Source organism: Calliphora vicina, chromosome 3, assembly GCF_958450345.1.
Source record: "Calliphora vicina chromosome 3, idCalVici1.1, whole genome shotgun sequence".
Taxonomy (NCBI): domain Eukaryota; kingdom Metazoa; phylum Arthropoda; class Insecta; order Diptera; family Calliphoridae; genus Calliphora; species Calliphora vicina.
The window spans coordinates 4,084,525-4,107,440 of NC_088782.1; the positions used below are offsets into that span (position 1 = coordinate 4,084,525).

Sequence of the window (22,916 nt, forward strand, 5' to 3'; positions counted from 1 at the left end):
CTAAAGTTTAATTTTACATAAAAAATAGGTGTTTTTTGAATGGACCTGGTCCCCTCGTAACAAAAATTTTTAATTTTTTTTTCATTTAAAATATTTTATGAAAACTTAGCTTTCAGAAAGTATAAAATCCTTATACATCCTCTTAGAAATTTTTTGCGATAACTTAAAAAGAAAAAAAGTTATTTTTTCCCAAAAAATTAGCGAAAAATCGGCTTTTCAAAAATGTTTAAATTCAAATGCATATAACTTTAGACTTAGTCATTATTTTTAAACAGTTCCTTTCTTATTTGACACATACGTATGTTGTTAGTCCAATGAAGGAAAACTGGAGAATATCGGAAAATATCAAAAAACTGGAGTGGGTTGGGTAAAAATGTTGAAAATTTAATTTTCAAATGCGAATATCTCCTAAGCTATAAGAGACAATTGATAGCTACGACTAGGTCTTTTGTAGCATTCGATGAAAAGATTTTATGTGTGTAATTTTTTTGAAATCGGAACACAAACGAAGAAATATGATCATTTTAAAAATGTAATATACCCGAGGTGTCCTACTTTGAGGACCCTTGGTCGCGGACCTGGTGGGCCCATGAGGTGCACGTTCAGAACTTAAACTCGAGAACACTTCTTATTTGCGCATGTGAAATTTCATTCAAACCAATCTAACCATTTAGAAGTTACAGATTTATTTCCTTCTTTTTTTCTATACCACTATGTGTCGCTTACAATAAAATTCGTTTACTGTAAAATATAAACATTGACTAACGATAAAATCTTACCCCCTATAATTTTGAAGTTATTAACAATTTTGATATTCTGTGAACGCTAAAACATCAGTCGGTCCATAAAATTTTAATTTTTGCAATAAAACGAAAATCTAGAAAATGACGCTTACGATAATTTGGCGCTAAGGGCTCGATATATCCATATTTACTTGTATATGAGTTTTTGTCTTCGTAGGATACCTTTATTTAAAAATTTTGTTTAAAAAATTTCAGAATTTTATGATCATCACATTGGGATTTATTGAGAATATAATAGGGAACAAAAATATGCTAAAGTTTAAAAGTTTCCATTGTTAAAAGTTTTCAATGCTAAGGCATATAATCACATTTTATAAATGTATTTTTGTTAATTTTTAATGCTTAGAAACACTGCAATTTACAACATTTTAATAGATAATCTAGTTAATTTGAATTGATCTCAGAAATATACATATAATTTTGGTAAAAGGCCATGTTTTAAAAAAACTTTCCATTGTATTGCCACTCACTCAGTCACTGTATATACTATTTAGGGTTATTCTGAATTTGTATCATTTTAATTGGCTTTTATACACGTGTATTGTTGTTCTATAAATCATAACTATTAACAAAATGCTTAAATGTCATAAGTATTCAAACAAAAAATTACTGTTATTCATTTTATAAATTTAAACATGTGCAATGGATTTTTTCATTAATTACTCAATTAGAATGGCTGCATATCAAATTATTTAATTACATAAATGTTTTAAATAGTATTTGTTTCTGTTTTTTTTTTTTTTGATAAAGCAAACATATTTCTTTACACAGAAGTAAACTACTTAATAAAAGACACCTCTATTGATTTCCATATGATTCATGTTTTAAACACAGATTTTCTTCCCAGTGAAATAAAATTTGATGTGGAAAAACTGGTCTAAAAACACAAATGGAACTAGCTTATGTTGAACAAAATGAAAACAAGATGTGGGAAAGTAAACAGTTCCAAGCCGTTTATTTTAAATAGATGCCATGAAATGGCTTTCGTTTGAAGCCAATTGCAATCTTTATATAGAAAGACCAAACAGTTGTTTTTGTTTTCGATTTGGTTGAGCCATCAAACGGTAAACCCAAAAAATTAAATAATATTTTCATAACAAAACGCATCATATAATGAAAAATCAATGTACTTTTTTTCTAGGAGGGAACCAAACCAACGTTTCTGTGAGCTAATAATGTCTTGTAAAAAACAGAACTGAAAGTGATAAGAAGATTAACTAATTTTATATTTAGTATAGGTAGTAGGTATAACTATTATAATTTGTTTAAGTAAGTAAATATATATGTAACTATTGTCGAACATTTTTTGTCACCAACTGTATGTATAATAAACTGAAATAGTATTATTAGTTAATAGTTTAATTAATAGTAATTGTTATCTATGCATATCAAAGAATTTTATTACATAATTTGTTTATAAAAATATATTTAAAAGAAAAAACAAGAAAATTAATTAAAAATTTATGAAATAATTTAAGATTTTGATGTCTATGCAAATAAATTATGAACACAATAGAAGAGCAGTGTAACAGAGGCAGACAAATGGAAAGTAATTAAACCGTCAATAATTAATAAAATTATATAAATGCCAGTGAAAATAATAGCTATTAAATTGGATTTATAAACTTAAAATCGAATTGAAAAATAGATTAAATTTATACTTTAAAGGCCGGGTAATAAAAATTTTAAACATATTTAAGGCTTAATCAATGTTAGAATATATTTTTTTTCATACAAATTAAATAAATTTTATCTTTGATTAAGCCGAAACTAAATTCTAGTTTTTTACTTGTCAGTTAAACGTAGCTTAACCTCGAACAAATTTAGTTCTTACTGAGGTTTAACTCGTCAATGATGCTCAGTTAAACCTAGATTATATACTATATAAACAATAAGTGAAAGATACAAATTTTAGTTTCATCCCAAAAACTAGCTGTCATTTCAATTTCTAGAAATGTGCATTTTTATGATCACAATAGATCACTCATAAAATAAACAAATTAAAAATGTTAATCACAAAGAAAGCTTGATAAATAAATAACATATGTTTTAAGAAAGTGGTTTAGTTAAAGTAAATGGTTACCTTTTTTTAAACTTATGAATTTATACCAATGGCAATCGGAGATAAAACCCTTCACCAAGTTATACTTAAAAATTATTTTTTTTTAATATTTTTATTTAAACAAAATTAAATTTATTTTTTCCAAATTGTTTTTTAATTTTCTTTTTTAATTTAAAAAAAAATTTTTTGAAAATAGTTTAGCCAAAAAAAATTCGGGTTAAAATATATTTTCCCGATTTTGACCCATTGTAGGTCCAACTTACTTCAGCCTTATATACACCTTTACAATGGACTTTAAATATCTATCATTAAATATCCATATTGTCTATATTAATGACTAAAGGTACAGTCACACATGGCAAATATTTATTCAAAAAAGCGTAACCACTTTTTATAGCATAAATTTGTTTGACGTGTTTACTCTTACGAGTGTTTTGTAAGATCAAACAGCATCAATTAAAATAAAACTAAATATTTGTTTTGAATTGTCTTAAGTAAAAGCAGTTTTTGAAAATAAATAAAAGAATTCAAATATATTTTTATTTAGTGGTTACGTCTTTTTCGTCAAATATTTGCCATGTGTGACCCTACCTTTAGTAATCCAGATATAGATCAAAAATCTTTGTGTTGTATCTACAATGCGTAAATTTTTTTTTGAAACCGAATTTTTTTTTCAAACAATTTCGAAAAAGAAAAATTTTTAATTTTGAAAAAGAAATATTGAAATTTTGTTTACCTAAATATATTTAAAATTTGTATTTTAAAGTATAAATTGGTGAATGGTATATAAGATTCGGCATAGCCGAATATAGCTCTCTTACTTGTTGGACTTTCACTAGATTGAAGATAAGGAATTTAATGAGCCTTTCAAAGACCTTTCACATGATGCCCATATCATATTAATGGACATGGTGGTCCACTTACGCTTAAAATCGGACATATCCTGGGATAGCTTTCCTGTATTCTTTAATTCTTTTTTTACTAGAGCCCAATACCTTTCCAAGACCGAAGTTCTGAACAGTTGGGTGGACAAAATTGACATTATTGTTTGATTACCACTCAAGGGCCTTTTTTCAATAGTGGCATGATGCCAAATGGGTCCAGAAATATGAAGGCACTCTGTGCTGTTTTAAGAAATGTGAAGGCTGTTTTTGTAGACACTCCGCACGCAGATAAAAAATATAAAGTTGGGCATGTTTACTGTAGCCATTTCAACATTGATACAAGTTTTTTAACAATATTATAGTCACAGTAACTATTTACATGATTGTGGTAACCATAATATGGTTAATTTACGATTCACATGATTGTATTGTTACAGTAAACAAGTATATGTTTATGATGAATAATTTTATCATAATATGTTGTTCTAAGATTATGACATCCATAAGCCGAGAGCAACATGATATGGTAAGTTCTTCATCATATAACTTTCTGAACTTTATATGACTTCAACCCAGCATTAGCTTTGGCTCGGCGCACAAAAGAATCAGAGCATTTAACTTTACTAGCTGTTTTGTCTGATAGAAGCGTTAGATGCTCTTCTTGCCTTAGACCTTTTTTTCTTCTTGATCCAGGTTTTCTTTCAATGAGCAAGGCTTTCTTCCTGTTTAATGGCTTGTTTTTGGGTGACCATTTTAACAGAAATAACAGTTGAAAATTAGAAGTGTAAACGTTTTTTTGACTCCCTCTTTATGATATAATAAAAACCTTTAAAAAAATCCTTGATCCAGCTTTCCAAATACTGACGTTAGGACATACATTTTGAGAAATGGTCTCCTCAAATAAACTAAACAAACGGGGCTACCCAACTGTACATATGTACTGACTTTAAACTCTTTAAAACTCTTTTTAAATTTGAAAAATTGAGAATTTTTCTTTGTATGAATTAAAATTCACGAAAGTACTGTTTATTTAGATTACAACATAAGTAGGACATTTTATTTTAAATGGCCATTTTAAGACATTAACCATAAAATGGTAACGATTCATTCCACGAAACTGTCTAATAAAATTAAATGTTATCTCCTAACCATTTCATTTAATAATGCATTACGAATTAATACATACGTTTAATTCCTTATTGAATCATTCAAGTTGTATTTATTTCAAATCCATTACCAAATAGTTTTATAAAATTTATTGAAATTTTGCTTCAATTCGAATGTATTGCAAATAAACTTTAAACATTTTTTTTAAAGAAAAATGGTTTTCACTAAATTTTGATTAAATTTTAAGGAATTCAATTTGAGCTTAATTCGCTAAATTCAGATTATTCCATAAAACCATTCTTAGCAATTTTTTCTTCATTCAGTTTCGTTTAGCTTTAAATTATTTACAAAATGAATTGAAACAAAGTTTGTAATAGATTGTATAAGAAAATTAAATCATTCAATAAATTTTATTAAGATATTGTGTAATGGATTTTAATTAAAGAAAAATTTAATGTTTCAATAAGGAATTGATTTTATAGAAAGTTAATTCCCAAAGGAATGAATTCTAGAGAATTATTTCTTAAAGAATTGAATTCACTATGTTTGAAGTATGATGTAATTATGCCAATGAATTAATTCGTAATGCATTATTTAATGGAATGATTAAAAGAAAAAATTCGATTTGAATTAAGAATTAATTCTTTGGAACCTGTACAGCAGGTGCTCAATAATATTTATTACATAAAATCATAATTATAAACATTTTCCACTGATGGTTTAATTAATTTCTATGCTTTTATTAATTGAAAAAAACTAACTAAAATTTAAAAAAAAACAAATATTAAAAAGTGCCAAAAATAATACTCCTAGTTGTTATTTGTAGCAAATTATTTCTACTTCTATTCTATTCGGGCTTGTTATTATATTGTAATTGAAAATAATAAATAATTTAAAGAAAATTTCCAACTTCAATAAAAGAAAATATTTAGAAATACATACTAATAATAACAATAAATAAATAAATAAATAAACTACTAAAGTACCACATACTTGTGCCTCATCTTTATCAACTTTATCATAATTGTTTCTTAATCAATTGTTCAAATTCTAAGGACTTGTTACTTAATATCGTAGTTTATTTTAACTTTTAAATAAAACTATTGTTATTCAATTAATAAAAATAATAATAAACAAAAAAATCTATTTTCTAGAAAACAAAAATTATAAAGACATAATACATAGTACATATACATTTTTTTAATGAAAAATACATATGTATTACATACAAAATACACAAATATTTTCTTATCAAAAATATTGCACCCCGCCCACCCAACAGAATATAACAACAATGCAGCACTACCGCAAATTTAAATACATTTTTTTTTTAATAAATATAAAATATATTTATAAATTAAACAAAAGAAATTGTAAATTTTATGTATTTAAATAAATAAAAATTTAGATTCAGCTATTAAATTCTTCAGAAATTTAAACAAATGCTCCTAAAACTATGCTATGCATTTGTCACTTAAATTTATGAGATCTGTGGTAAATGAAACAAACAAACTAAACTCTCAACTACTAAATATTGAACTAAATAAAATATTGAAATTAATGATGAATAAAATCTTTATACAATAAATACGTCTAGTACCTTCTTTTGACAAAATCAAAAATATCAAAGATAAAAATTAACTAAATTACTTACTTAACAACCCAAATAAAGCTATAAACACAAAGATACTTTATTTATACATAAATTTATGATTATTATAATAATAAATATCTATAAAAAAAAACGAAACTAATTAAACTACAAAAATATAAATACATACATACATACATGCCTACTAATAACAATTTTATTTCTTAGTAAAATAAATAATATTAAAATTAATTATGGCAACATAAACAACAACATATTTAATAAATAAATTAATAAATAATTAATTAATTAATGCATTTCTATGTCTATATAATTGTATGTATAAACGAATACATATAATAAATACATACATACATAAATATGTATATTAACTGTATGTACACACATGTGAAAGTATGTATGTAATGACATACATATGGTATGTTTGTCAATGTATATAGAAATTAAATAGTATATTTTTTAATTAAACAATAATAATAAAAAACAACAATAAAAAAATGGAAAATTTCTTAAAAATTCATAACAATTACAAACAATATTAATAATAAAAATAATAAATATATAATTATTTATTCATTTTCAGCAAAACAACAAAAATATTAATATGAAATTATGAAATAAATATTTTAATATTTTAGATGAAATATCATGAAAAATGTGGTTTTATTAAAGTTATTTTTAAACTCTGTAAAAATGATCTTGAGCAGGGTGGTTACTCTTCAGCATAAAACCTAAAGAATGGACTTTAAAGAATAACGTGTGTAGTTTTATATATAAAAAACTACTTCACGCGATCTTCACAACATACAATTTTACAAAAGATTAATCCCCATATGCATAAACAGTTTATAAATTTATCAAAGGTTTATGAAACAGATTTTGTATGGAATTTTTGTTTTATAAACCTTTGATAAATTTATAAACTGTTTATGCATATGGGGGTAAATTTTTTAGAAGATTTTGTACCTTATTCTGGTTTCATGCAACGATTTATAATAAAGAGAGCAAAATTAATTTTATTATAGAGAGACAACAGATGAGTGTAATGCAAAACCAATCATGTTTGAATTTTAAATAAAAGTTGGTTTGACCTTATTTCGCAATGCAATTTGTAATTGTAATTATATATGACATTTTCTAGAACCGTTCAATATAAAAATTCTCAAAAATACGTAAATTTATTCAAACTAGAATCGCCCGGTGGCCGAAATTCGATCACGTTTAAAACGCTTTTTACCACTTTTATGGAAAGAATTTTGAAAGAATTTTTTATATTGTGCATATCTAGAGAAAGCAACCAGTTATGTTTCATTAATATTGGTGAACAATAACATACTTAAAAGTGTACCATATCTTATTTATACAATATCTTATTTGCACAATGTCTTATTTATATATAAGATATTGTACAAATTCATTAAACATTAAAATATTGCCATATTGCTTTATAAATTTATCCACATTTTCCAAAAATCCCGCCATTTAAGATTTTATAGTTTCAGTTACGATGTGGTCCTTTCCTGTGTTCTTTAATTCTTTTTTTTACAAGAGCCCAATACCTTTCCGCACAGTTGTGTGGATTTGCCAATTTGACATTATTGTTTGAATACCACTCAAGGGCCTTTTTTCCATAGTGGCATGATGCCAAATCGTGCCAGAAATATGAAGACACTCTATATTTCTTAGTTTATCGTGCCTGATGTCACAAATGATTGGCTTCTTTTGCCACAAATGCATATGGCTTGCCACACAAGAAACTTCTTGGGGAATTTTGTTTGCATTTTTGTCCGGTATTGTTCTTGAACATTACCCCAGCCATATAAAAATCTTGACTCGGAAGTTGTGAAAAGTATATAATTTCATCAGCCATTACACATTTGTATATTTATTTTTATAAACAGCCCAATTATGAATAAAAATTCCGCGGGAGTTTTTTCCCTTTTCTCATTTTTCCTATTCAATTTCAATGAGAAAAAACTCCCGGGGAACAAAACTCCCGCGGAATTTTTTATTCATAATTGGGCTGAAAATTTGACCTAAATTTTTTCGCTCGTTCTTTTGCTTCTAAGTTCTGTACCGCATAGCGATCTGTAACTTTCTGAACTTTATATGACTTCAACCCAGCATTAGCTTAAGCTCTGCGCATAAAAGAATCAGAGCATTTAACTTTACGAGCTGCTTTTCTGTGCTCATCGAAAGAGTTATTCGACTTCTTTTGCCTTACCAAATCTGTTAGACCCAGGTTTCCTTTCAATGTTCATGTCTTCCTTATACTGTTTAATGGCTTTTGAAACAAAGTGACGATGAACCTGCAGATCTTTTGCTATTTTTTGAAAACTTTTAATTATTTGTTCACGTTCTTTTTTTTCGCTGTCCATTTTGACCGAAATAACAGTTTGAAATGAATGATTTAGTAATGGTATAATGAAATACCATTCATCAAATTATAATTTAAATATTTTTAGGTAATTTATTAGTAAAAAAAATTGCATGACAAACACAATTTTTTTATTTAAATTTTTATTTTTTTTTTAAAAAAATTTATAAAATTATTTTTTTTACTTTAAATTTATTAGCGAAAAAAAATTGTGTTAAAAAATATTTTTCCCGATTTTGATACGCCGTTGCAAAGATCTATCATTAGATATCCATATTGTCTATATTAATGACTTAGAGCTAGTTTCTTACTTGTCAGTTAAACTCAGCTTAACACGCTGTTATATTAATCCTGAAACATATTTTGCCGGAATTTAACCAATGATTGTGTTTCTCACTAGTGGATTAATTTTGTTAGCATTGCCATACTTTTCAGTCAAATCACATGTTTATTCTTCAATTTTTTTCATATAAATATGGCAATACTATACATTTTATAAGAAAAAGCAACCGCGTTACATAACTTTTTTTGTAAATTTTAACTTTCTAAAAGAAAAAGCGACATAAAAGTATATAAAATGTATATTAAAAATTATATTGATGTTAATAAAGCAAATAAAAACAAAGAGCTGCTGTGCTGAATTGTTTATTTTATTTTCCATCTGTTTGTGCTTTGGCATTTTATACCTAGGTTTAACTCACCAATGATGCTCAGTTAAACCTAGATTATATAGCATATAAACAATAAGTGAGAAACACAATTTTTAGTTTAATTTAGGTTTAAGCGAAGAATGTAGATTATCTCTATCCCAGAAACTAGCTCTTAGTAATCCAGATATATGTAAAAAATCGAGGTTGTACTGGTTTTTTCCTCATATCTCAGCCATTTTTGGACCGATTTTGCTGATTTTAAATGGGAAACTTCTCGAAAGCATGTCTGACAGAATTATTGAAGATTTGGATCCCGAAGATATCTGGGGTCTTCAGAAAATTAATTTCAACAGACATACTCCGCTATCTATAAGGATCCAGAATATATATACTACATAGGGTCGGAAAATTATATTGTGGAAATTACAAACGGAATGACAAACTTATATATACCCTTCTCATGATGAAGGGTTTTCTGAATTAAGATTTTAGGGAATTAAGCTCCTATTGAATGAAATAATTCGATGCTATGAAATTACTAACTACTTTATTTAAATTTGTTCTTCATATTTTATTTCCTAAAATCACATAAGCCAAGCACTTTAAATTATTTACATATTTTTCTTAAAACAAATTTTCAATCAAGAAATTGTTTTAAACATTTTTCAAATATTTTATTTTCGTTAAATTTTAATAATTAAAAAACATCAAATAATTATATTTGCTAATTGTTGTAAAGAAAATATAAAAAATGTTTGGTTTAATGCGCGTACGCTTAATTGGAGGAGCCGTTAAACGTTTTCAACAAATGCGTAATTATGGAGCCCAGGCCATCAATCAAATGTTACAATTGCAACATACAGAAATCTGTGCCGACCCTCCTTCCAGAGGCTTGGTGCTGGGTGTTTACGCTGATGAAGAAGATAAAAATGATACTGGTATTTTAACGCCTGCTGCATGGCGTTATAATGTTCAGAGAACTGGAGGTCGCATGCTAGAGGTTTTGCGTATGTCTGGCCCCATGCCCAAAAGAGGAGAGTGCCGTCTCTTGTTTGCCCAGGAAACGGAGAAAATACCTTATTATTCAGCTGTGTCCATTATTGGTTTGGGCAAGGAATGCTTGGGTTTTAATCCCTATGAAATTTTGGACGAACAAAAGGAAGCCATAAGGAGATCTGTAGCCAAAGCCTGTATGGCTTTGGCGCGCTTGGATACTGATCGTATTGAGGTAGAAAACTGTGGCCATGCTGAATCGGCGGCTGAAGGTGCTGCTTTGGGTGTTTGGGCATATCAAGAGTTGAGGGATCCCAAAAATCGTGTAGATGTGCCCTCTATTGATTTGTTCACTTACAAAGATGAAATTTGTGACATTGAGGGATGGCGCATTGGCTTGCAAAAGGCTGCTGCCCAAAATCTCACCAGACAATTGCAAGAAATGCCCTCAAACCTTTTAACTCCTACAGCATTTGCTCAGAATGTTGTGGAGGTCTTGTGTAAGTCGGGTGTTAATGTAGAGGTTAAGGTCGAAGGTTGGGCGGAAAGTCAAACAATGAATGCTTTTCTATCGGTTGGCAAGGCTTCATGTGAGCCTCCCATATTTTTGGAATTAAGCTATTATGGCACTTCGCCCGAAGAAAGGCCGATAGTGTTGGTGGGCCAAGGCATCACATACGATTGTGGTGGTTTGTGTCTTAAGGAAAAGGAAGAGTTGTTTAACATGAGAGGCGATATGACTGGGGCAGCTGTTGTGGTGGCAACTTGTAGGGCAATAGCTGGTTTACGTTTGCCGGTAAGTAAAAATTTACTTAATTTGTTTTGCTTAAATTAACAAAATTAATTGAATAAAATCTAGTATTTTTGTATTAAATTTCCATTTAATAATTCAATAAATTGTTAAAGCTATTTTGTAATGGATTTGAATTACAGTAAACTTGAATGATTCAATAAGGAATTAATTCTATTAAGAATTAACTCTCAAAGGAATTAATTCAATACTTTTGAAGTACTAAGGAATAAAGACAAAGAATTAATTCGTGCTAAATACTTTAATGAAATGGTTATTTTATTATTTGTTTTCCAAACATTCCACAATTTTGTTTTCTTAGGTCAATATAAGAGGTTTAATACCGCTTTGTGAAAATGTTATTGGATGCAATGCGTTCCGTCCTGGTGACACCGTTAAGGCCATGAATGGCAAACACATTAAAATTCAAGGTACAGATCACGAGGATCACTTGGTTCTAGCCGATGCCTTATTATATGCCCAAAACTTTTGTCCCAAATGTATAATTGATGTTGGTACCACCTCGGGATGTATGCGTCAGGCATTGGGAGAAGCAGCATGTGGCGTTTTCACCAATTCGGAAATCCTGTGGCAACAAATAAAACATGCCAGCATGCATACTGGCGATCGAGTGTGGCGTTTTCCACTTTGGTGGTATTACACGAGTGAAATAAAGGCAGGCATGTCATCGGATGTACAGAATTATGGCTCAGGAACGGGCGGAAGACCATGTAAGGCAGCAGCGTTTTTGCGTGAATTTGTGCCCTGCGGTCAATGGATGCATATTGTAAGTTTCTATTGTCCTTCAATAATCAATACGTTATGAAATCAGATCAACATTTAAAAAGAATCGAATCCAGCAAAATGAGAATTTCGATTAAATTCGAATAAAATAAATAAATTCTTTTCATAAATCGAAATTCACAATCGGGTATGTGATGGAAATCGATTTTGAAAACGAAAAAAAAATGCGATGAATAAATTATTTTCGTTTTTTATTCAAATTTTCATTTTGATTCTTTTGAATTAATTTGTATCACTTTTTTATACCCTTCACCTTCGTGAGAAGGGTATATATAAGTTTGTCATTCCGTTTGTAATTTCCACAATATAATTTTTCTAACTTATAAAGTATATATCGTTACCTTAATATAGAAAGGCCCTAACTAACATTTTCCTTACTTTAGAGGAGAATAAAACTTAAAGCTCTGTAGTTGCAATTTTTTTAATACAGACTTTTATGAAGGTCTTCAACCAATTTAATGTTGTGACATTTTATTTTATTAATGTTGTATTACGGGATTATCTATCGAATTTTGGGAAAAAACTTTAAAAAGAAATTCAAAAAGCAAAAAAATAAATTTTAAATTTTAAAAAAATTATTTACAAAAAATTTAAAACACAACTTTGAAAAAAAATTGTTCTTTACCTAAAAATATTTAAAATTTTTATTTTGAAGTATAATTTGGTGAATGGTATATAAGATTCGGAACTCGTTTGCTTTAAATCTTTAAGTTATTTGCTTTTTGCCATCTGTGCTTTATTTTGAAAGCAAATAACAAGCCATTACTTCTAAAATAATTCTCGATAGACCGAATCGATCGAAGTACATCACAAATTTTCAAACCGATCGATTTTCATCACATACTTGAATAATTCTTAGAATATTCGCTAGTTTATTATACATACTTGTAATAATTCCTAACAATTCAAATATATTTTAAAGGATGCCACAAATGTCATGACAACTGATGGTGTATGCTTTGACTATTTGCGCAGAGGAATGGCTGGTAGACCAACACGTACTTTAATCGAATTTATAGCCCAAACCATTTGCAAAGATACAGCTCCCAAAATGCCCAAAAAGGAAAAATAAATCTTACCCGGAACTTGTTTTGTAATGTAACTTAAAAATTGTTTAGTGTATTCATTTTTGTTTTTCTAATATTTTTAACTATTCTTTTACAAAATAAATGATTCTCCTTTAAATTTGTTAGTAGTATTAAATAAATATTTGTATATATTTAAATAACAAATTACATTGAGCATGTTTCTTTACAAGAAAGTGTTATAGGGGGGTAAAGGTTTATTTAAGGCAGATAAAAAAATAACATCAAAAATACTTTTTTTTAAAAAAAACTACACATATAAAATAGAGATGATTTTTTTGTTCAGTTTTTGCTTAACGACAGTATAAAGTTGGCATTGAGTTGATAAGATTGCTTATAATTTAAATTCCACAAAACATTATTTTTGCAAATATCAATTCAGAGAGATGTACTATCACAATGAAAATGCTCTTGACAGTACAATGTTAATATCCATGGATGGATAATTTTGTAGAAGTTTTACATTCGAGGCAAAATCATTTTGTAGTATTTGTTCGCGTTGTATTCTAAAAAAAAACCAAAGAATTTTTAATTAATTTATTAATATTAAAGTACAGATGAAAATAAATCTTACAGTATCATAGCACAGCATATTTTTAAAAGAAAATCAAAACGTTTTTCATCTGACAGCACTGAATCCCATATCCGTACTACATCGGGCAGAGGAAATTCTTGTGACAATATAAGAGATATCCATCTAAAAGAGAAAATGTTTATTTAAAGTAAAGCTAAAGTAAATTTGGGAATTTCCACGGTCCAGAACGCCACATTCTTACGGCTTTGCAGTGAATAAAAATTCAGAAATCTGAATATTTTTTTTTTTAAATTTTTCGATAGCATATGCCTATTAGTTGTTTCCAATATATAAGAAATAAACATGGTATCCCGAATGAATATATAATAAACCCCCATATGCATAAACAATTTTTAAATTTATGTGGGAAAATGTTTAGTTTAGGGTGCATCACTGCAGCATAATACAAGTTTAGCGTTCGAAAAAGTTAATGTCACTAAAATTTTATTTGATTTAAAATTTCCAGCCACTTTATTACGAACGATCGCGGAGTGCTGATAACAAACGATGATTTTGGTACCGGAACGCGACATTGGTAAGTGAACAAAATCAAATGAAAAATTTACCGTCTGTCGAGCTTTGTCCGGTGGACCTTTCTGTGGAAATATGTAACTACACAAGGTAAAACTAACAATCGTAAAAGGGACAAAGCTGGATCGAATTTGTTTATAAAGACATGAAAACTTACCTAAAACTATAATATTGTGGATGTAATTCTTGAGCTTTCAGACGTTCGTATATCTCCAAATCTTTGCTCCTTAACATTTCCGCCAAACGTTTCATCATATTCTTAATGCCTCCCTCTGAATCATCCAATGTTTTGATAAAGAAATCACGTATTTCAGCCATTAGGGCTGTGAAGCAATAAAAACAATCTGCCTCTGCATGTTCTATTTAAAAAAAAAATTCAAATTATCCATTAATTAAATCAATATAAGCTTAACCAACTTACCACGTACTTCCAGATCAGGATCTGAGGCCATGACATAGTAAATGGGTCCCACAATTTCATTCATGCCTTGCACATAACCCTGACCCGGATTTAGTTTGGCATAGAGGAATAAAATACGTTGCACTACCTCCCAATGAGCCTCTAGGCCCTCCTCCATAGCTTTGTAGGTCTCCTCAGAGCGTTTTGTTATGAGATTAATCTAAAGCAATTTACAAATATATAAACTACAACAACTCTTCCACATACAAAACAATTTAATAAAATTTAATATTCATTTTGATTACACGGCAAATTGATTATGAATATGTGCAAGAATTATGTACCTTTTGCTTTAATTGTTTAAATGCAGCATGTGTGTTTGAAAATGTTTATAGGAAAATTAGCTTATCAAATGACTTTGGAAAGGTCACTACACTACAATCACACAATTAATAGGAAACTCCTCTTACCTTTGTTACCCCCAGGCCTTTTCTCTCAACATTGGCCGAACTTAAGACCGATGGCACAACTCTTTGATGCAGCCTACGCTCACCTTTACTATGGACCACTATGTCACAGGGATACTCGGTAGGCTGTTGAAAAAATGAGATATCTGGGCATAGTCTTCGTACGTCTTTGTCAATTTGTAGCAGAAATTCATTGTCATTGAAAAATGTATTCCAAGCACTATCAGGTCCCTCGCTCAACGGATGATCACTTAAACAAACTTCATTATCTTCATTTCCATTATCTTTAAGGCCAGGTGGCAGTACTAAATCCTCTATGAATTGACGATACAGTGTCCTTTTCATAGCCAAGGTACTTGACCAAGACTCCCGTTTAGTGCCCAAATAGCCTAAAAGTATTTTCCAACATTGAGACCTAAGGCTGTTTACGTCAGGAATGCCTTTTTTCCCAAACAATTGATACGAGCATGTAAGAGAGAAAATATACACATTGTTTAATTGACTCAACGAACCATAGCCTAATTGTTATTGTGAAAGTTAATTCACTTTATTTAATAAGGGGCGATTACTTTGTACAATTGGTTTTTTCTTTTATTCAATTACTTACCATTGGAACACAGCTGCCTGAGCTGTTTCATATCAATTTCATCTTTAGACAGGGCATTTTCGAACTCTTGTACACTTTGTTTTTCATAAAATATATTTATTCATTAATAATTTTCTATAATTATTTAAGTTTTTAATTATTTTTTACCCACCGTGCTTTGAAAATTGACATAGTTTACTACTAAATTACTAATAAACAACAAATGTTTTGTTTTTTTTTTATTAAAACTCGCGTTGCCAACTTAACGAATACACAGTTTAGGGGTTTCACTACACAAATACAATAACACTACACACTGTAACAACCTTGCAGTCGTATAAACGCCAAAAAAAATGCATAGATGTTAAAATATGAAATTTATACAAATTATATAAATGGAAACTTTTTTAATTATTCAATTAATAGTTCAAAATACAAAACAATTCTTAAGAATTTCATATTTATTAGTATTTCGTAAATAAATACTTTTATTATAATAAGAACATAATTAAATTCTGATAATAGAAAACAAAATAAAAGTGTTTCGTTATTGTGTTATTGACAGAAAAATTAAAACTTAGGTATCAATAAATCGATATTTCAAAGTCCTTTGCAACGACGTATATAAGGCCATAATAAGTTGGACATACAATAGGTCAAAATAGGTCAAAATCAATTTTTTTTTCCAAAAAAAAAAAAAAATAAAAAAACTATTTTGAAAAAAAAAATAATTAAAATTAAGAAAACTATTTTGAATTTTTTTTTATATGTTTTGTTTACCTAAAAATATTTAAAATTTTAAAGTTTGGTGAACATTCGACACATCCTTAACAGTTTGTGTACTTGGGCTCCAGTGTTTTTCCCTTCGGCCGTCTTACAAATGTTGTATATGGACTCATCCGTCTAAGTTTATGGATTCATCAAAAGTATTTAATTTCTGTCCCGACAAATTTAAATGTACTTTTAAAATTGTATACCAGCAGCAGTACTAAAATGACTCCCGGGGAGTCAGTTTTGAGAATTCCTTCAACTGGCATTAAATTAAAAAATGTTAAACTGGCATGATATTAAATAAAAAATGTTGAATATTTGCAGTACCTCATATCTAGAGTTTTTCACGGGAATTCCCGGGACGCGAAGTCCAGGGAATTACACAGAATTTTCAATCCCGAAATCCCGGGATATTGTGCGAGAATTCCCGGGAAATATTTTCCTTAGTTTTAGTCAGATTTCTCTAAAAGATGTCTAAAGCTCAATAATATTAAACAAAATTCAATACTACGGAAGGTGGTTTTATTCCAAAAATTTTCTTTAACACTTTGTGAAGAAGCAAAAACTAAAATAGTCCACTTTCGGTCGGAATAGAATTCTGTGACAGCCCTGAACATTCACGAATTTTTGGAATAATTTGAATAATGAACTTGTTATTGATATTTGGGTTAAATATTTTTTGTTGTATGAATCTTCTGCATTTGTTTTCAAGCTTTAAGCATCTTTTAGAGAAAGTCAAATCCTGTACCGAGAATTCCCGTCAAAAAACTTTATTTAAGCAGGTAAGTCAAAATGACTGTACTAACTTATTTTAAACATTTATAAACCTATTTCACAAGAATGCTCGTATTAAGGGGAGCTTTGCAAAATCATGCACCATTTCAAAAGGTCAAATTACTCATTTCGGTTTTTGAATACACCAATTTACAGCTTGTAGTCGAAAATCAACCGAAAACTCGATTTAAAATATAATTTAAAATATTTTTAGGTCAAACAAATTAAAAAAAAAAATTTTGTTATCAATTTTTTTAATTTATTAGTGAAAAAAAACATTTTATGGCAAAAATATTTTTTGGAGAAAAAAAAATTCGGGTTAAAATATTTTTCACGATTTTGACTTACTACGTTGTTGCAAAGGCCTTTGAAATATCTATCATTAGATATCCATATTTTCTATCAGCCCAATTATGAAAAAAATTCCCCGGGAGATTTTTCCCTTTTCTTTTTTATACCCTTCACCTTCGTGAGAAGGGTATATATAAGTTTCTCATTCCGTTTGTAATTTCTACATTTATCATTTCCGAATACATAAAGTATATATATTCTGGATCCTTATAGATAGCGGAGTCGATTAAGCCATGTGCGTCTGTCTGTCCGTCTGTTGAAATCAATTTTCTGAAGACCCCAGATATCTTCGGGATCCAAATCTTCAATAATTCTGTCAGACATGCTTTCGAGAATTTTGCTATTTAAAATCAGCAAAATCGGACCACAAATGGCTGAATATGAGGAAAAAACCAAGACAACCTCGATTTTTGACCTATTTTTGACCTATATCTGGATTACTAAGACATTAATATAGACATTTGCAACGACGTATATAAGACCATAGTAAGTTGGACCTACAATGGGTCAAAATCAGAAATTGTCAAAATCAAAATTGGACCTACAATGGGTCAAAATTGGAAAAAAAAAATTTTAACCCGAATTTTTTTTCACAAAAAAAAATTTTTAAAATTTAAAAAAAAAAATTTTAAATTTAAAAAAAATAAAAAATTTTAAAAACAACAAAAAAAATTTGTTTCCAAAAAATTAAAAAAACAACTGGAAAAATTCAATTTTGTTTACCTAAAAATATTTAAAATTTTGAAGTATAATTTGGTGAAGGGTAGATAAGATTCGGCACATCCGAATATAGCACTCTTACTTGTTTTAATATAGAATTTGAATAGGGAATTTTCAGGGAAAATTTTTTATTTTTCAAAATAGATCGAGCCGCTAAACATATGAAAAACATTGTCTGGACTTTCCACTAAACACATTTTGTTTCTGAAAACATTTAAATGCATATATCCAGTAGGGTGAAATTTGCTACTGATAATACCAAATATGAAATTAATCAAATCGGCTGAAGCAAATAAATGTTTTTATTCAAAATGGAAAAAATCGGTATCCGTATTATATTGGTGGTGGTTATATATGATTTGACATGGCTGAATATAACACTCATTTTATTTTTAAAAGTTTCGTCATGTAATCCCCCACCCGATAGATAACGACATTATCACGGAATTTTAAAAATCCCAAATTCCAGAACTTGTTAAATCCAGTATCGCTTAGCAACCCTACTACACACACAATTAATTACATATATGCGTTTGAATAAAAAAATTTAAATGTTAAAATTCTCAATACAATCCAAAAAAATTGTGTAGTTTTTTAATAAAATTTTAGTTTCATCTAGAGCCAAAAATAATAAAAGCAACAATATACTGTCATTAACGCATTTTGTAAATTAAAGCCAACAAGTGTTAAAGACCTCAAAAAATTTAAACCAATAATGAATGCAAAAAAAAAACAAAATCATTTAAAAAACTTTTTCAATAATATTCCATTCTAGACACACTTGTAATAAAGATGTCTATGAAGGAACAGACAGCAGATCATATACAATGATTTTAATTTTTATACCCTTCAGCTTCGTGAGAAGGGTATATATAAGTTTGTCATTCCGTTTGTAATTTCTACATTTTTCATTTCCGACCCTATAAAGTATATATATTCTGGATCCTTATAGATAGCGGAGTCGATTAAGCCATGTCCGTCTGTCTGTCTGTCTGTCTGTCTGTCTGTCTGTCTGTCTGTCTGTCCGTCTGTCTGTCTGTCTGTCTGTTGAAATCAATTTTCTGAAGGCCCCAGATATCTCCGGGATCCAAATCTTCAACAATTCTGTCAGACATACTTTCGAGAATTTTGCTATTTAAAATCAGCAAAATCCGTCCATAAATAACGGAGATATGAGCAAAAATCCGAGACAACCTCTGAAAATTTCATCAAAAAACAATGTATTGCATGCTTTGACAAAAAAACAACAAAACGTATGCTTGGATGTGCAAGCTTTGTGTATTTTGTTTTTTTTGTGTTTTGTTTCTTTTGGCGTTGTTGTTGTTTTTTATACAACTAAAGTTTAGTTTGGTTGTGTGTTGGTTTTTTTGACAAAAAAACAACAAATCGTATGTTTGAATGTGCATGCTTTGCGTATTTTGTTTCTTTTGGCGTTGTTGTTGTTTTTTATACAATTAAACGTATGTTTGGATGTGTGTTGGTTTCATTGCCTTGCGTATTTTGTTTTTGTTTTTTCTTTTGGTGTTTTGTTTCGTTTGGCGTTGTTGTTTTTTGTGTTCTTGATAAATTTAGGATGCTGTACGCTGAAAGTGGGCAATGTACATACATATATATTAATTATAAAAAATAATAATGCATCCACAACAAAGGTGAAGGGTATATAAGATTCGGGTATTACTTGTTTTGTTTCATTTAGTTCTTTTTTTGCACTAAAAAAGAGATAAAATCTTTCGAAAAAAGCATCTGTTCACATAAAAATATCAAATAAATAAAATCAAACACACTGGGAATAATAAATACAAGTACACAGAAGACAAAAGTGTTATTTAAGGAAAAATTAAACATTAAATAGGAGAGTGAAATGTACAAAAGTGAATTTTACCAAAGTTTTAATACAAATACCTATTATTCAAAACCAGTAATCGGTTGTCGGTTCGATTCCTACCAGTGACTCTGGGTGTTTCTGCAGACAAGCAAAAAATTAAACATGTTTTCTAAAATCAAAAACGTGTGACTACAACTATTCTCAGCACTCTATCACAAGAAATACTTTTTTCTTTAACATTTTATGTTGAAAATCTCAATATCCCTTGAGCAAATATTTTGATTGATGTGTAATAGAGCTGGATATACAACTGAACTGTCAATAAACCTACACCGGTGTATTTAGCGAAATATTTTCGATATTACTGAGAAATGTGTTCTAGTACAATGTACTAGTACTAAAGAAAATTTAAATGAGTATAGATCGATCCTCAAAACCAGAAAAAGGCAACAAAAAAAACGCAAACTAATTTTCAAAATATTACTTAATGTTTGGATATTAAAAGAAATAAAAGAGCGCGAATTTCACGTTGAATAAATAAATAATAAAAATATAAACAAAATTCTTACGTTTTTATGAAAAGTCTTTCAATTGAGAATAAACTAGTGAACGGGAAACAACGTGTAGTGAGTCAAACTGTGTGTGTTTTTTTTCCGTCTTAAAAATTTGTTTAAAATTGTTCGTGTATATTTTCGCGTAATAAATTCGTTTTCAAACGAAATAGAAGATGAGTCAAATAAATTGTTTGCCACGTCCAGCTTTTTGGAAAGTACCCGACTATATAAACATTATGGATGATAATAAAAATGTATATGAACAACAAAAACAATTTACCTCCCCTACGCCCAGAAAATCATCATTAACGTTGTATCGTGACTCTAGACCACAACATGAAAAGATTAAAAAACGTGTTCGTTTTAAGGACGTTGACGACAACGATTATCATCATCATCAGCAACATCTTCATCATTTCGATAACTCGAATACAAATAAAGTAAGAGAATTATTTTCATATTTTTTTTTATTTATTAATTTTAGTAAATCGAATAAACAAAATTCCCTCACAATTGTTATGAGTTCATATAAACATTGTTCTTTGGTTTGAGGGAAAATCAAATCAAATTTATACATTGAAAATGCAAAAAAGACCATTGAAATTGTTTGTACAAAACAAATTGAAAATGAAAATTACAACCTCAAAAAATTCATTTGTTTTTTTTTTTGTTGTTCTCAATTTTACATAAAATATTGAAATTAATGTTGCGTGTGTTTTTTGTTTTATTTATTAGTTCAAGGAAACTCATACATATTTCGTCTTAATTATTTGGTTGTTTGTAAACTAAAATATCACATTCAATTATCGTCAGGTCTGTCAATAATTTGCCACAATTGATTAATTACAATCAAAGTATTGAAAGAATTACATACATATACATATTATTGAAATTATAAAATGAAGCAAATTATGATTAGGCTTTAAAAATTCATAAAGTAACCTATTAAACGGAAACTTGAGGTTTAGAGCGGAAATAATTATGAAAAATGTTGATTTTAATGAAAATTCATAAAATCTTTAAATGAAAACAAGACAGTTTCGAGCGAAAAAGATAATAATCCAAAAACTAATTTAAATGAAAATTCATAAAATTTCGAAATATTGAAAATAGATGATAATTTGTGATCGCTCACCTAAAAGTTTGATATTAATGAAAATTCATAAAATCGCCTATAAAATAGAAACTAGAGTGTTTAGAGCTTTCCGCAATAAAATTACCTTAAAGTAAGGCTTAACATATTTTTAATCTTCGCAGTCGTTATAGAAATATAAATTTTTGTTTGACAAAAAAAAATATTTTTTTTTTTTGGAAAATGCTTAATTTTTTACACATATAGAAAATGAATTTCCAAATAAAACCAGCCCTAAATGATTAGAATCTGTCAACAACATTTAATTTTATTCACAAAAGTCTTTTTCAAAAGATAATATACATATGTAACTAGCAGTAATTAGCTACATTATGCAGTGTTCATCTATGTTTAGTACTGCAATAGTCGGCAATGCAGTGCCGGCAAGATTCTGTTATTGACATTGAATTAGAGTATCCAAAACCGAAATCCGGTCAACCGGTTTTTTCATCTTTGTAAACTCGACCGGTTTCGGTTTTCTTTAACATTCCGGTTTTTTGAAAAACCGTTTTTTGTAAGACGGTTAACCGGTTTTAATGAAATATATTTTCAAAAGCTCATTTCAACATATTTTTGAATATTGATTCATTTTATGGAAAATTGTAGCATTTAGCAATATTTCGAAAAATATTAAGAATTCCAAAACTTTAAATTAGCGTATTTTTCATATTGAATAAAAATTTAATATAAACCGGTTAACCGGTCTTTTTGAAACCGGATAATCGGTTTTTTTAGAAGATAAAAATCAAAACCGGTTTTTTCAAAAACACACTTTTTCGGTTAAACCGGAAACCGGTTTTTTTAGATTTGCCGGTTTTTTGGACACTCTACATTGAATCCATAAATTTGACTAGTGAAAAAGATAAGATATATATATATGTATGGATATTATATATCAACGTATAGGAAATTGTGTCTTCTTTTCAAAAATGTATACAATTTTTAAGAATTAAAAAATTTAGATTTTTATTTTTAGATTTTTCTTGATGAGAAACAAAAACGCATAATTCTAGGGACGGGAAAACCCGGGAATTCCGCAAAAATTTCAGTCCCGAAATCCCGGG

At 28.6% G+C, this 22,916-nt stretch overlaps 3 protein-coding genes across 7 annotated transcripts in view; 2 read left to right on the forward strand and 1 right to left on the reverse strand.

Annotated features, from left to right (window-relative positions):
- Positions 1-10,097: 10,097 nt before the first annotated feature.
- Positions 10,098-13,319, forward strand: S-Lap2 (Sperm-Leucylaminopeptidase 2). The gene is made up of 3 exons (XM_065505025.1): positions 10,098-11,284; positions 11,601-12,065; positions 13,005-13,319. The coding sequence occupies exons 1-3, from the start codon at positions 10,247-10,249 to the stop codon at positions 13,152-13,154; spliced, it is 1,653 nt and encodes a 550-aa protein (XP_065361097.1). The 5' UTR covers positions 10,098-10,246; the 3' UTR covers positions 13,155-13,319.
- Positions 13,262-15,972, reverse strand: LOC135954793 (TBC1 domain family member 13). Its single transcript, XM_065505026.1, has 7 exons — positions 15,898-15,972; positions 15,747-15,820; positions 15,143-15,579; positions 14,694-14,892; positions 14,430-14,631; positions 13,742-13,864; positions 13,262-13,673 (listed from the first exon to the last, which is right to left on the reverse strand). Exons 1-7 carry the CDS (start codon positions 15,915-15,917, stop codon positions 13,562-13,564), a joined length of 1,167 nt encoding a protein of 388 aa, XP_065361098.1. The 5' UTR covers positions 15,918-15,972; the 3' UTR covers positions 13,262-13,561.
- A 4,841-nt stretch (positions 15,973-20,813) lies between these two features.
- The window catches only part of Zasp66 (PDZ_signaling and DUF4749 domain-containing protein Zasp66), a 39,322-nt gene continuing 37,219 nt past the window's right edge, over positions 20,814-22,916 (forward strand). Inside the window, exon 1 of one of the 5 annotated variants that reach the window (XM_065503076.1) lies at positions 20,814-21,160. In XM_065503076.1, coding sequence (XP_065359148.1) covers positions 20,894-21,160 — 267 coding nt within the window. In that variant the 5' untranslated portion in view covers positions 20,814-20,893. The remainder of the gene's footprint in view (positions 21,161-22,916) is intronic. The other 4 variants (XM_065503071.1, XM_065503073.1, XM_065503072.1 and 1 more) reach the window with 4 other exon arrangements.

Coding starts and splice junctions, on each gene's coding strand:
- S-Lap2 (XM_065505025.1), top strand. CDS start 10,247: ATGTTTGGTTTAATGCGCGTACGCTTAATTGGAGGAGCCGTTAAACGT. Junction 11,285..11,600: donor TAGCTGGTTTACGTTTGCCG/GTAAGTAAAAAT, acceptor TTGTTTTCTTAG/GTCAATATAAGAGGTTTAAT. Junction 12,066..13,004: donor GCGGTCAATGGATGCATATT/GTAAGTTTCTAT, acceptor TATATTTTAAAG/GATGCCACAAATGTCATGAC.
- LOC135954793 (XM_065505026.1), bottom strand. CDS start 15,917: ATGTCAATTTTCAAAGCACG. Junction 15,821..15,897: donor ATGTCAATTTTCAAAGCACG/GTGGGTAAAAAA, acceptor TGAAAAACAAAG/TGTACAAGAGTTCGAAAATG. Junction 14,893..15,142: donor AAGGCCTGGGGGTAACAAAG/GTAAGAGGAGTT, acceptor AAATTGCTTTAG/ATTAATCTCATAACAAAACG.